The following is a 14,619-nucleotide window of genomic DNA, read 5'->3' as shown; positions in this document are numbered from 1 at the left end:
CAAACCCCCACAAAGGAATGGCTCTATCCAAATCAGACATTGCTAGATGGATCATCAAATGCATCCATACGTTCTTTGCTAAAGCTAAAAGGACTCTACACACTCTTTCTAGAGCTCACTCCACTCGGAAGAAAGGAGTCTTTGTCCTTTCTAGGGAGCATCACAATAGCTGACATATGCAAAGCAGATACTTGGTCCACACTACACACTTTCACAAAGTATTACTTTGTAGATGTACTAGCACGCCAACAAGCTAATGTTGTTCAAGCAGTATTTATTACACACTTTCAGTCTACTGCAACTCCCACAGGCTATGCACTGTTTTTTAGGAGGACTACTTTATAGTCTATGCTCTGCATGTGTATCTACAGCTGCCCACGCCTCGAACAGAAAATGTTACTTAACCTGTAAGCATGTTTTCATGGCATGTTGTGCTGTATATTCACATGTGCCCACCTTCTTCCCTGGAGGCCTGTGGCAGATTCCTTTGGTATCTTTGCTTCCTCTTTTGCATGCACATATCTCTGTACACTTCACATTCTATCCTCACCCACTGTGCAGGTAAACAATCTAACAATGAAGCTGATGACCATGCGCATTACCTTCAAGAGGAGGTCTCACCCTGCCTCGTGGCTCAAAAGACTTTTTCAAAGGAAAACAACTTAAACACATCCAGGCCCAACACTAGAAGCAAGAGTATACACAGCATGTGAATCTACAGCACTGTATGTCACGAACAGATGCTTATAGAGTAAGTAACATTTTCTTTACAGGCAAGTAACTTGTTTTCTAGCACTGCACTGGTTAGAAGAGCTTTTTTGTCAGTTGCACGATGTAAATAGGATGTTTGTGTAGAGAGGGAATATGGTCTGATGAAGATTGAGACAGACAGTATTTAGGTCAAATTATGAGTTATGAGATTACATTTCGATGCAGGTGAAATGAAATTCAGAGGCAGGTGAGCAGTCTGTGTGGTAATCCAGACGTTGCATAGTAAAGTGTAAGCAGTTACCACGGCTCAGAATGGGTAGAGATCATGCAAGAATTCATAATGTTTTGATGGGATCTAGGAGTACAGTGGATGTACTTGGATGTGTTTTTTATTATGTAGTGTGTGTTAGGAACGGCTAATGTATGCTGGCTATAATGGAAGAAACAGAATACAGTCAGTGACTAAGAGATGTTTCTTAAATTTCTGAGCCTGCAATGCCCAGATAACGATCCTAGTAATAGTTTGGGATATCATCCCACCAAACTCAGAAAAACACACATTGATTCTGTTAAACTTTCTGGGTCTATCTTCCTCTGTGGACAGTATCACAAATACGTCTCATTATAGCTTTGAGCAACATCTTGTGCTTTCAGCATTCTTCTGCGATGTCTGAAATGAGTTCTCAATGACTTAAAATATAGTAAAAGTAGGATTTGTCATATTGGACAATATCCCAAATTTCTCTGAACTTGCCTCATGATGCATCTCTGCTCTTTAACATGGCCGTTAATTTGTACTTTGACATCCTTATTTTCATAAGCAATATTTGGGTGCTCTTTAGTAGTGTTTCCAACAGCATGAAAAGCCTGCAGGAGTAAATGAGGAGTGATTTGACACATTGGTTCTAAAATTCCAGTCATTTTTAACTTCGTCCTTCTCTGCACGCATTCTTCAACCCTTCTGACCCCTTTGTAGGTACGGGACGAAATAGCAGCAGCATTAGCTCCTCGGTCAACTCAATAAACAAGTGTTCAATTCATAAAAGCATGTCCAGGAATTCTGTCATAAATTCTTTTGTGATCCCATGCATTTGATGATTATGACCTAAATAACTCAATGGTGAACACGAGAAATCTTTTGTACATTTATAAATGTTAACTCGCTAGATTTCACAAGGTCAGGGATTCAGTCTCAGAATTATTGACATCCGAAAAGAAAAGCCCCCCTAAATAAATACTGAACTAGCTACCACTCAGTTTGAGTCAGAATAGTATTCAGATCCCCAGTCGCCTCTTCAGTTACTTAACAGCCACATCCATCCTACCTATGCAAATATTATTATGCCCCTTCAGGCCACTCATATCATCCAACAACTGTGGGAGGCTAGTGTCCAAACACCTCACACAAGTCCCGCGCACACTAATCTTTGACGTTTTGTCCCCTTCTGGTTCAGCCTGCTCTGCTCCATCATAATTTCAGAAGAGTCTTCCCTTCTTCCCTGCTCATAAAACGTTTCTTATTGGAGGAGCCCAGCTCTAAGGAATCAAACCCAGGCACAATTTAGAGATTTGTGTTTTTGCTGTAAAATAAGAGAAAAACAATTAGCGAGATATGAAATACCGCGGTGTAAATGCTAGAGTCTAGAGCTTCTTAATGTTTTTTTAAAATATCCTGGACAAATTTTTATTTCGCTATCAAACCTTGCAAACTATATAAAATGTTTACCTTGTTTGGAATTGTTGCTTTATATGTCAAAACTATTATGGTGTTTTTAAAATTCGGTGTTGCTAAAACAATATTGTAATTAATTTTGTTATTTCCCAAAAAGTTTGCGTTTTTTCTCTGCAAAATTAAGTTTCTGGTAATATGACCCTCTAAGAACTTCATTTCAAGAAACGAAAGTCTGATGTAAATATCCCTTCATGGGGAAAATGCAGTTTCCCTTTTTCTCTGCTTGGTTTATTCAAAGATTGATGGTATTTGTTTTTCAATTAGAATTATTATACAAGAAAATTGTCTGTATCTACGTTTTCCATTGCCTCTAAGTAAATATATTTTCCTGTTTTGTATTGTGTACATGTTAACTTTCATGTTGAATTGATGCTGTTGTGTTTTTGTCTTCTATCATTATAGTCTGTTAAAATATTATTTTCAAACGTTTTCATACTCATTTGTATCATACTAACAAACATTACAAGCCAAATTATCGATTGGGTGTTTAATTTGAACACAAAAGGATGATGGATGGCGTGATGAAACCTTTCATGCACTCTCCCAGTCACAGAGCTGGGTTGAATCCAGTCCGAACTGCCAGGCCAGGTTCTCCCTGAACTGGAAACAAGCGTTCTGGGACCAGTTTTGGGGTATCATCCCTTATCAGCCAGGCTAGCTTGAATCCAGTGACATAGTGAGCAAGGGACCCACGTCTGGCCATACCCTGGCCACTTGCTCACTGTGCCGCTGGAATCAAGCTAGCCTGGTTGGTGAGGGGTGATACCCTGAAACCGGTCCCAGGATGCTTGTTTCTGGTCCATTGAAGACATGGCCTGGGATGTTCCCTTAGGGAACAGGGTCAAGACTGATTTGCATATGGCTGGGTCCAAACCGGGATGGCATGGTGAGCAAAAGAACGATGTGTTAAACCCAGATCTGTGACTGGAGGTGAATGTTTGAAAAGTTTCAGCACTCCGTCCATCATCTTTTTGTGTTGCTCTAATTTTAAGCCATGCTTTGTCTCCTTAGTTATTGTCTTAACTCAGTCATAATGGATTTATTTTCATGGCGTTTGTGAATTTCCCTTGTCTCACTTAATTAAGCCTTTTGTTCTTTACCCTGCCATCTAGTATATAAAGTGGCTTACTCTCAGTTAATATCTTTAGGTTTGTCACTAATGTGCACCAGTTTCAATAAGACATATATAGCATCTGTTAATCATCATGCTTTTAATTAAGGGTTGACATAGCAGAAGTTAGTGAATTTAGCCTGGATAATTAGATTGTACTATGACCTCTACTATGTTTCTAACTTTAAGCATTCTTACATTTTTCTTCTTACTCTGATCCTTTACCCTTCTGATACCTGTCTTTTCTCTTTCACAACATCTCCACTGTTTGCTTTAGGTCTGACGAAAGTGATTCCTCCTTATCGGAGGTACACAGGTACTTTACCTTTCTCTATATCCGCCTTTACTTTTTTTTTTTTTTATGGGTTTAACATTTTGCTTGTTGTCGTAGAATTTTTATCTTACAGAAGTAGACCTATGCTCAGCTATCCTAACTGATAGTTTGTAGTTTGTTTGTACTTAAGCATGCTAAACAGTAATGGCATTAGTGGTTAATGTTACATGCTGTTGTATGCTTTTATTGTTGCATTCAACCTTTATTTTTGTGGCTTTCAATTTTTTGGTGTGGGAAGTATGTCTTGGATGGGAAATATTTATTTTATGCCCGTACAATGCTTTAGAGTAAAATGCATGCACATCTAAAGAAGTTAACGAAGTATTTAAAAAATAAATGTATGACATTTTTTACTAAGAGTTTCTGTAGCACATATAGATATATAACGTTTAAAAATCTGGAATATTTTATGAATTCTTTTTCAAATTCTGTGAAATTTGAGAACATTAATACAGCCATCAAATCATGGTCCTCCTTTTACGTTGGGGAACACACCAGCATCACTCTCGATACTATGGTGCCACATAGCCTGGATGCAAAGTGCACTGTATGTGTGAATTCAGTGCTTGAGTACCCCTCATCCACATGACTTTAGAAAATTGGGAGCATAAATATAATAGGTTAGACATTTTGATGCTTCTTGATGGGAGAATCTATGTCCGCTGTAATACTAACTACCTACAACTGGTTCCACTGATGATTGTTCTTTCTTACACATTTGTATGCGATTGTCTAGTGCTGTTTGAGCTAACACATATTAGTAGATGCTTCAATATATATTTCTGAATGTCCAAAAGGTGCAACTCAAGGGAAGTTGTAGCAGTCTTAATTTTTATCAGCATTAGTTTAGATGTATGCATTGTAATGTTGCTGAGTATTGGATCCGAGGATTCTATGAGTGGAATGATATTGGGACTAGAGGTTGGGTCTTAAATTAGGGTATACTGATATAATTGGAGATTATATTCTAGCTCCCATCTAGCAAATATTTTGTAATCTCAGTAATCGGGCTCTGTCCAGCCTGGGAGCTTCCAAAGATTTACATGTTTTTTCCTTTATTCCCACAACCTAAGATCATGGAAATATTAATCTTTAGTGGACTCCTGCAAAGGAAAGAATTTGTATTCTTTTGAGCTTACTCTGCTCGTTCATCCTTCAGTGATCCCGCATTAGGAGCCATCTTTGATTAGATTCTTATCATGCTGTGAGTGCATAGGAGTCCTCTTGAAGTTCTTGTCGACATTTTCACCTTCCAGACTGTATTGGGACTCTCCTTGTTACAGGGCAGCATTGCTGAAACCTCCCCCAAGACAGCTGTGCACTAAGAGAAGTGGAACTTCATTTCACAGAGATATAAAAACAGGGAATATGTCGTTAGGTGGCATCAGTCAACTCCACTGGCGTCATTGGTGTCGTCGTCGCCGTGATTACGTCGGGAGTAGTACATAGACGCCGCCTCAGTGCAGTGACGTCAGTTCTTTCCTTTCCATGCCACCCACTGATCGCAGAGAGCTACCCTAGTCATTTTATGACTGCTTTGATCTTTTTGTCTTATTTTTGGTGAAGTTTTGGTGTGTTGTGATGTCCCTGAAGACCGGCATCAAACCTTGCGATGACTGTCACCACATGATGTTAGTGACGGATCCGCATCGGGTCTGATTGTGGTGCCATGACCCAAAGTTGTGCTCCGAGTACCGGGCAATGCACCCGTAGGCCTTGAGGGAGCGGTCCCTCAAGCCTATAGTGGCCCAGCGTGCGACTCTGCATCGATCTCGGTCTCACTTGAGAGGAAGGTCTCTAGACCGTTCGCGGAGCCATCACCATTTGTCATCCTCTAAGTCTTCAGGTTAAGGTAAGAAGAACTTGAAGAAATCTTGTTATCCTTCTACTTCATCCCTCGCTCGGCTGATGCGACACAGGAGGAGTGTCGATGCTCTAGGTCTGTCCTCGGAGCATACTTTTGGGTCCGCTCCACGCCGCCCAGAGTTTCCGGGAGCTAGAGAGATCCCTTCCCAATTGAAAGAATTCTATGAATCTGTACACCTCATTTTTGGGCAGTCCAACACTGCTACGACGTCTTCGGGCCCAGGGGTTTAGTTGGAGGGCCTTTGGGATCTGCTCCTGCCACCGAGGTGCCCTCGAGATCTGCTCCCATACCGATGCTGGTCTTACCAGCAACACCTTCCCCGGCACCGGGTTGACTGTCGACGCTCTCAACATCAGTAGTGCCCACTATCGACGTCAACCCAGTCCTGATCCCCGACAACTCCTAGTCGGAATGGCGTCGACCGCCGCCTCCTTCGATGGGGTCTATTTACCCCAGGCCGGATTCTGACCCTTATTCCTATGGGTATGAATACGGGGAAGGATTGGAGGGATCCCTGGAGCCTTATGAATACCAGGATGATCCTAACATGGACTGGGCACAGGAGTTGGACAAGGTCAGTGGTCTGGATCCTTCTCCAGACTCTGGCATGCTGTCTCCTCCTACCGTGGCAACGGCAGAGGGTGGTCAGAAGGGCGGCTGAGGTCCTCAGACTTGAGCTGGCTACTGTTCAGGTCAGGTCTGATCTCCTGACGGAGGTGCTTCAACAAGGGGCTTCCATCTCTGAGCCTCTTCTTCCATTCAATGAAGCCCTCACTGATGTCCTTTTGGATACTTGGTGCAGACCCAACACAGGGGCACCTGCGAACAGGACATTCGCACGCCAGCATCGGCCCACCCTGAATGACCCTAAATTCCTGTCCCAACACCCCACACCTGAGAGCCCTGTTATCCAGGCATCCTCAACCTCTGGCGAATTCCCTCCCACTCCATTTATCATGCCTCAGTGGGACCTCAATCTTGTCCTTACTTAATGTGTGCTGCCTTTGAGCCGTTGCACAATTGTCCCTTACGGCTCCTAACTTTCAAAACTGTTTTTCTTGTTGCCATCACTGCTTGTAGAGTTTCAGGCTCTATCTTCTAAGCCCCCATTTTGGTCTGTGCACTCTGACAAAGTGGTGTTACGCTCTAGGGCCTTGTTTCTTCCTAAAGTCGTTACACCTTTTCATATAGGCCAGTCCATCACTTTACCTACTTTTTACGCACCGCCACATCCTTTTCATGAGGAGAAGAGACTCCACCGCCTGGATCCAAAAAGAGCATTGGCGTTTCATCTCAATTATACTAAAGATTTCCAGGTAGATGATCAACTTCATTGCATCTGTGGGTGCAAAGAAAGGGAAGGCGGTGCAAAAACGTATCATCTCGCGATGGGTCCTTCTTTGCATCAAGATGTGCAGCGCTTAGGCAAAAAAGCAATTCCCTGAAGGCTTGCACGCTTATTCCACCAGAGCAACTGCTGCTTCCACAGCGGTAGCACGCCGAGTTCCTCTTCTGGATATCTGCCAGGCAGCAACATGGGCATCCCTACACACGTTTACTAAACATTACCGCCTGGACAGTCTGATCCTGTAGGACGGCTACCTTGGTTGTTCGGTCCTGCAGGACTTTCTAATATGATCTTGGTTCACAGCCCACCTCCAAGGATAACATTGCTTGGATATCTGTTCGAAGGTAAGGAATCTGCAACTAGATGTGCAAGATGTGAAAGGTAGTTAGCTTTGGTAACAATATCTCTGGTAGAGGTATATTCTAATTGCAGATTCCTTACCGACCTACCCATCCTCCCCGTTTGTGAACTTATTTCTAGGGACAGGGCTCCCCATTCAGTGCCTTAGCTCTGGCGCATCAATTTCAGTGTTCTTGGCAGCTTTGGCGTGGAAACTTGTGAAAAGAAACTGACGTCACTGTGCTGAGGTGGTGTCTATGTACTACTCCTGACATCATCGCAGAGTCAACTGACGCCACCCAACAATGCGCATGGGTACTGTTTGAAGAAAAATCTCCAGATCTAGTCCGACGCCTGGGGGACATTCTAAGGTAAGGAATCTGCTTCTAGAATATGTTTCTACCAGATATGTTGTTACCGAAGGTAAGTAACTTGTACTTCAGGATTGTTCAATGTGGACAAAGAAACATCTTGTACACTGGCCTCACTTGGAGTGCATGCCCTCCCTATGTCTTGATCGCAGTGTGCTGGGTGCAGTCTGCCAAGGCTTCTCTCGATCTGAGAGAGAACTTTGTGGATAATGCACTTGAAACCGTGGGTTATTGTGCTTGTTTGGTCTGGTCAGACACCAGCATGCATCCACTTGAGTATATTAGAGCAGGATCTTGCACTGCAGAAAGCGACAAGTGGTCTGAAGTTACATGAATGGCCTACTTTTACAGTTCCCACCAGATGAGAACACAAACAGTGTCTCTGTATGGTTAAAATTGGACATGAGCCCAAATTTTAAGCCCCAGCGTTATATAAAATGTAGTGCCTTTGCCCCATATAGAGGTTTTAGTGCCTTATTTTGACCAGAGAAGAGGTAAGCTCTGTCTAATTTTCACTAGACATTGTTATTTTAAATGTTATTTTGTATTGTTAACACAAAAATGTAGAAAGGAGTGGGAATTTTAAAAAGCCTTCCCTGGTATTACCGCCCTACGTTTTGAATAAACAACATAACAGAAATGACAGGAGGAGTAACTTTTGTCACAGCTCTGTGGCTGGATGTATTTACGTGTGACACTTCAACCGATTGTGGAGGGATTTTGTTTTTTGTTGAAAAATCATACGTAAACAAATGAATATTGAAGATACTCCCTCTGATCTAGAGCCTACTGGTTCTGTTATGTACTTATTTTTACTGTGTCATGTAGTATGAGAGATTCTAACACCTATTCCGTTTGAGTTATCGTAGGAAGGGTTAAATGTTACAATCAAGCCTTAACTGCTCACCTTCTTTATACTGGAGAAGTAAAATGCTGAAGGGAGTTACTTTGTTATCTATTACAATGCAGTAGAAAAGGTGGCCCCTGGACATCTGCAATGCCTATTGTCATGCCCACTTTAATTTAGTACATATAATGCACTTATGTGTTTTTTTATGAACGCCAGAAACTCTTATTCAAAGTCCTGTTTTGGTTTGGTGTCAGTCTGTTGAAAGGGCTGTAGCGATACATTTAAGGATGGTAGGAAGTGCATGTATTCATTCCCTTGCCTGGATAAGTGGTTCTTGAGGTTGTCTCTCAGAAAGATTCTATACATTCTTCCGAACACCATGTGGCGTATGTGCACTCGGTTCACAAATAAAGGTAGTATATTGTACTCCAACTTTTTGTGATGTGAGCTGTGTATTATTAGGTTGCACCACAAAAACTCCAGTCGTAGATGACCGCAGTTACCTGTCTAATTAACTTTGATTAGGCAGGTCTCTACTTGAAAACGCATGTGATTGGCTACAAACACATGGAGGGAGGCAGCTTGGAAATATATATTTTTTTTTTTGTAGCAGCCACAATGTTCCTTAAAAGAACCGGTGCTTCTTTTAAAAATAAATGTTTCCTTGTTCGGGAGACATTGGAGAGAAAGCAGTGATCTCCTGGAACGCACTGCCTGTGCCTCCTGAGCCAACCTGACATCATTTTCAGTGGGGAAGTTGTTCAACAGTTTCCAGAGGGGAAGCTTCCCCTTTTCAAACAGGTTATCTTGTTGTTTGAGGAGGCAGTAACCTTGGAGTGGATAGCAGCCACATTTGCAGTCCCAAACCATTGATACATTTCATAATGATTTGCAGTTAGGATGGGACTCTCTTTTCAGGCCCTTCTTCAGAATAATTCAGTAAACCCATTTTTGTGAGTTGGAAAGGGTTCTCTGAATGGCAAAAGTTGGTGTAGCGTGCAGCAAAAAATATTTTGAGGTCGCCAATTCTTTTTGGACTGATTCTAATTGTTTTTTGTTTGTTTATTTTATTCTGGCACCGGGACACTGCTACCCAGATCTCAGTACAGGTGCTCTGCCCTTCAAAGTCTGATCCAATTGGCTAACTTCTAATTCACAGCCTTAACTTTTCTATAGTATATGATGTGGGAATTCACTCTTGGTATAAAAAGATAAACATCACCCATGAATGGACTTCAGAACTTATTGTACCATCGACTAATGTGACAAAAGAAAATATGGCTTCAGGCCTATCCTGGTAACCTGACGGCTGCGGTTTAAACCTGTAGTATATCCTGTTAAAATAACCTTTCTTCAGTGACAGGGACTTAAAAGCTATTTTCACTCCGGCAGGCCTAAATGTCCTACGTGGAAAACTGCAGTACATATTAAAATACTAATAGAGTATCTCTGGAATGGGAGAATCAAAAAAATAATTAAACCACTATGTTGAATAGTTGTTAAAAATCCAATCCAGTGGTAACGTTTTTAGAGAAAATTGGGTCACTTATGTGTCTTCATGTGAAGTGCACTTCCGTCATTCTGGGTCAGGTTTGTGCAAGATGAATAAACCAAATAATATAAAAATTATTTTTTTCTTAGTTTCAAACTACATAGACCAACCACCTTTTGCTTTAGGCGTCGTTAATGAAGATTCATTATTGTTGCTTTGAATAAAAATGTTTAATTGGTTGGAATAATGCTCTTGATTTCTACAAGCTTCCCTTCAGCAGTGAATGATTTGTATAGCAGAAAATTAAACCTCAGTGGAAAACATTACAGAACCGATCTTGTCAAATTATATTTTGCTTTTGATCCATCACATAATTCTTTTAAGAAATGATTTCAATCTGAACATTGGAGACTTAAAGTGCATCATTTTAACGTTCTCTGCTTTCCTTTCCCAGAGGTATAATCACCCCATTTTCATCTTCAAAATGTAACAAGATGTCTGGCCTTCAGTGCATTCATATTGCCGAAGGGCACAGCAAGGCCGTGCTTTGCGTGGATGCAACAGATGATCTTCTCTTCACAGGATCAAAAGGTCAGTTTTTCTTTCGCATTAAAGATGTTTAAAGCCAAATAAATATTTGCTTCCATATGATGGTGCTCTTGGGGAAATTCACTTAAAATACTTTATCAATTCTTTAAAGTAAGTAGTGGGTTTTGGTTCCATGTTTCCAAAGTCTAACCTTTCCAAGTACAACTCACCTAATGAATTATTCTAAGCATCTAGTCAGTAGAACCTTCTGATTACTGCACTATGTTGTGGCGACATGATTGATCTAAAGCAACGATGTATTGAGATATGCCTCCAACTGCGTGCCTCTTCATTATGTAGGCCAGTTCTAGTGAAACCACACGTTTTTGCACAAACTCTATGGTTATGTTTCAGGCATTGGACTTTTCATAGATTCACAGACATTGAGTTATTTCACTTGCCAGGTAGGGAATCCTTATTAGCTAGGTGAAATAGCAGTGGTATTAAACACTTATTTTAATTTTGTTTATTTCATCAAACGATCACAATTCCAACCAATGGGATTGGAAGGCTTTGAGTTCCAGTCTCCAGAGAAGTTTCCAGTGCTTAAGGTTTGTTACCTTTGTGAAAGGAAGCAATCCTAATGAGCTCAGCGGTGATGATGTGTTAACGTTATATGTTTGTTATAGTGCTCTATTATAAGACATATGGTTATTGATTTGGGGGGTTGGAGGGGTGGAAGCCCCATTCAGGCAACAATCACAGTCCTTGTCCGAGTGAACTACAAAAGTCACTAAATTAACCTGTGAATAACCCCCTGGAAGCCTGACGCAAAAGAAGTCTAACTAAACTTGGAGGCACTGTGTAAAGAATTTATGCAACACACAAATAGTTATAAACTGAAAAGACAACACACGGAAAATAGAAAACATGTAAACAATAAAATGACACCAAAACAAATTAAATCCAATCAGTAGAACCGGAGTAAGGAACTTTTAATGTTTTTAGTGAAACAGTGTTTAAAAGGTAAAACTGACAACCATGGGTATCTGGTTGCAAGAGACCAGGGCAAAAGTAAAAAGTGAAGTCAGACCACAAAGGAGTGTGGTTTGGGTACATGAAGTGGTTTGGACCTGGTCTCAGTTTACCTTCAGACTTAGAAGAAATTTTTATCAAACATCAAGGTGAAGTTAGAGTTCTGCTAGGCAGGACAGTAAGCTGTGGCTGAGGAGTTGTTTCCATGGAGCGCTGGATGAAGTATCATTGAAGCCATTGACAATGGCAAGAAAAATCTCTGGGCAGGAGAAGCTGGATTCTCAGGTCGAGGAGATTCTTTGTCGATGGGGAACCAGTTGCCGGTGAGCCGCTGAAGATTTTTACCTTTGGACGTAGACAACTTTTCTGAAGTTGAAAACGACCAGTGGGATGAAGCTGCAAGCTGTGGTCGAAGAATGAGCCACCATGAGGCCAGATCTGTTGCTGAGAGGTCCTGCTGAACAGGATTTGCTGCTTTGAGAAAAACATAGTGGGAGCTACCGCGAAGTCAGGCTGACCAACAATGCACATTGGGCCGATTGACTGGCGGGTAGGTGTCTATTCTTCTGGCATTTTTTTGTGAAAAGTTTATAAGTCTCAGTGTTGGACCTGGCCCTTTTTGCAGTTACCTGAAACTTTTTGCATTCCTCCTCCTATTCTTCTGACTTCTTTTGTTGGCTTTAGAACAGTGGCCACTTTACCACTACTAATCAGTGCTAAAGTGCATGTGCTCTCTGCTCTACACCTGGTTTACACCTGCTTGACATATTTGATTTACTAGTAAGTCCCTTGTAAAGTGGTATATCATATATCCAGGCATGTAAATTAAATGCTACGAGTGGGCCTGCAGCACTGATTGTGTCATCCAAATAAGTAGCCTTTCAGACCTGTCTCAGGCCTGCCACTGCAGTGCCTGTCTGCGCAGTTTACGGGCACCTTGGCTTGGGATTTAAAACTACTTGCCAAGCCTTAAACTCCCCTTTTATCACACCTAAGTCACCCCTAAGGTAGGCCTTAGGTAGCCCTGTGGGCAAGGTGCTGTGTAAGTAAAAGGTAGGACATGTCCTTTTATGTGTTGCATGTCCTAGTAATGACAATACCCTGTTTCATTTTTCACTACTGTTAGGCTTGCTCCGCTCATAGGTTAGCATTGAGAATTCCCTTATGCCCTTTTAAGTGGGAATTCCGGATCAGAATCCACGTCTGGAATGGGTGACAGCTACACATTGTGCATACTTTGTAGACAACCTGGTGGTCTTCCCAGCTGGACTTAAGACCGCAATGTCATCCAGGTGCATGACACTGAAAGCCTAAATCCCAGCCAGGACCTTGTTAACCAACCTCTGGAAGGTGGAAGGAGCTTTAATGAACCTAGAGGGCATCACTCTGAATTGGAGAAGGCCTTGTGGGGTACAGAATTCAGACTCCTCCTTAGCTCCCCTTGCTTAGAGCAGTCTGCTAATGTTCAGAAGTCAGATCAGAAGTACAAAGAAAATTGGCAGCTCCCAAACTACCTATGAGCTCATCAGCTTGGGGGATGGGGTTGAGCATAATTTCTTTTGTAACTGAATTTAGTCCCCTATAGTCCTCACAGAACTTAAGTTCTGAAGAAGTGCTGAGTGGAGCAGATTTGGATACCGTTCTCACTGGGATTGACCAAGAGCTATTGAAGTGCTTAATCACATCAACTCAAGCATCTTGGGCACTTCCTTCTAGATACTAGCTCTCACCTTGTCATACAATCTATAAATGTTATTTTTCCTAAGCATGCTACCCTGATGGGTCGGCCCATGTGTCGGTGAGAATAAAGAGGCAAACTGCACCAGCAAGTGGCAGTAGTCCCTCTGCTGTTCTGGGGTCCGAGTAGAGAAGAGGTTGACACCTTCCTCTTACCCATCCTGCTCCTTAGAAGATAGAAGCTTGGGAAGAGGTTCATTCTCCTCTTCCACCTCATCATCCATCACTAGAAGCATAGTGACCGCTGACATTTCATAGTGTGGCTTGAGGCAACTAACATGGAGGACCCTTAAGGGATTCTTGAGGTCCATCAGGTAGGTGGCCTCCCCCTTTCTCTCTTAACATCATAAGACCTAGACGAGCAGTCTTGTAGGGGCTTGGGCTCCACTTGCTATACCCCCACACTTTCTGGAGAGGCTGAAATTCTATCAGAGTGCCCATCTGGCATGCTAGAGCTGCATTACTTCCTGGCTGACTTCCAGATTCTCAGTAGCCTTCAACTAGAAGTGTTTTATCTGAATCTCAGGAGCAAACATGTAGCTGACTACATCCTGGCAGGGCTTCTTGGAAATATACTCCCACTCCCCCGCTACAAAACTGAGAGGGCCTCTAACAAGGTGGCTGTACAGTATCTCAAAGGGACTGAACCAAACACCTTTCTGGGGCACCTCCCTGTAGGCAAAGAGAAGGCATGGTAAGAGGATGTCCCACCTCTGCTTAGGGGCTCTGAAAGGCCCAAACTCATGCATGTGATGGTCTTGTTAAGCCTTTGATAGAGTGTAGAGAACCTGTAGGTCAGTCCACACTAATTCCACATTGATTTCATGTATGCTGATATGAAGTTTGTGCCCCTGTCAAAAACTACTTTCTTGGGGATCCCCATCCAGGTAAAAATCCCCATCAGGGTCCTGGCCACTGCAGATGCAGTCACAGCTCTCGGAAATATGGCCTCCGCGTATCTAGTGGCATGGTGCACCAAGACTAGGGTGAGCCTGTTGCCTGAGGCATTCTTGGGACCTAGGGACACAATTGTGTTGATGCCCTCCCTTTCAAAGAGGGTGCCAGCGAAAGGTTAGATAACTAGAGGGAGCCTTTAGCTTTCTTCTGACCTTCCAGTTTCCTTACAGGTAGGACATGAGCTGTAGAATGCATCTAAGGTCACTC

At 42.3% G+C, this 14,619-nt stretch overlaps 1 protein-coding gene across 12 annotated transcripts in view; it reads left to right on the top strand.

The window, feature by feature from the left end:
• Positions 1–14,619, top strand: part of KIF21A (kinesin family member 21A) — a 725,937-nt gene that overhangs the window by 536,943 nt on the left and 174,375 nt on the right. For 8 of the 12 annotated variants that reach the window (XM_069229749.1, XM_069229747.1, XM_069229752.1 and 5 more), the window contains 2 exons: positions 3,832–3,870; positions 10,610–10,746. In XM_069229749.1, coding sequence (XP_069085850.1) covers positions 3,832–3,870; positions 10,610–10,746 — 176 coding nt within the window. The remainder of the gene's footprint in view (positions 1–3,831; positions 3,871–10,609; positions 10,747–14,619) is intronic. The other 4 variants (XM_069229753.1, XM_069229748.1, XM_069229754.1 and 1 more) reach the window with 1 other exon arrangement.

This window comes from Pleurodeles waltl, chromosome 4_1, assembly GCF_031143425.1.
Source record: "Pleurodeles waltl isolate 20211129_DDA chromosome 4_1, aPleWal1.hap1.20221129, whole genome shotgun sequence".
Lineage (NCBI taxonomy): Eukaryota > Metazoa > Chordata > Amphibia > Caudata > Salamandridae > Pleurodeles > Pleurodeles waltl.
This window is presented reverse-complemented; position numbering and strand designations above follow the sequence as displayed.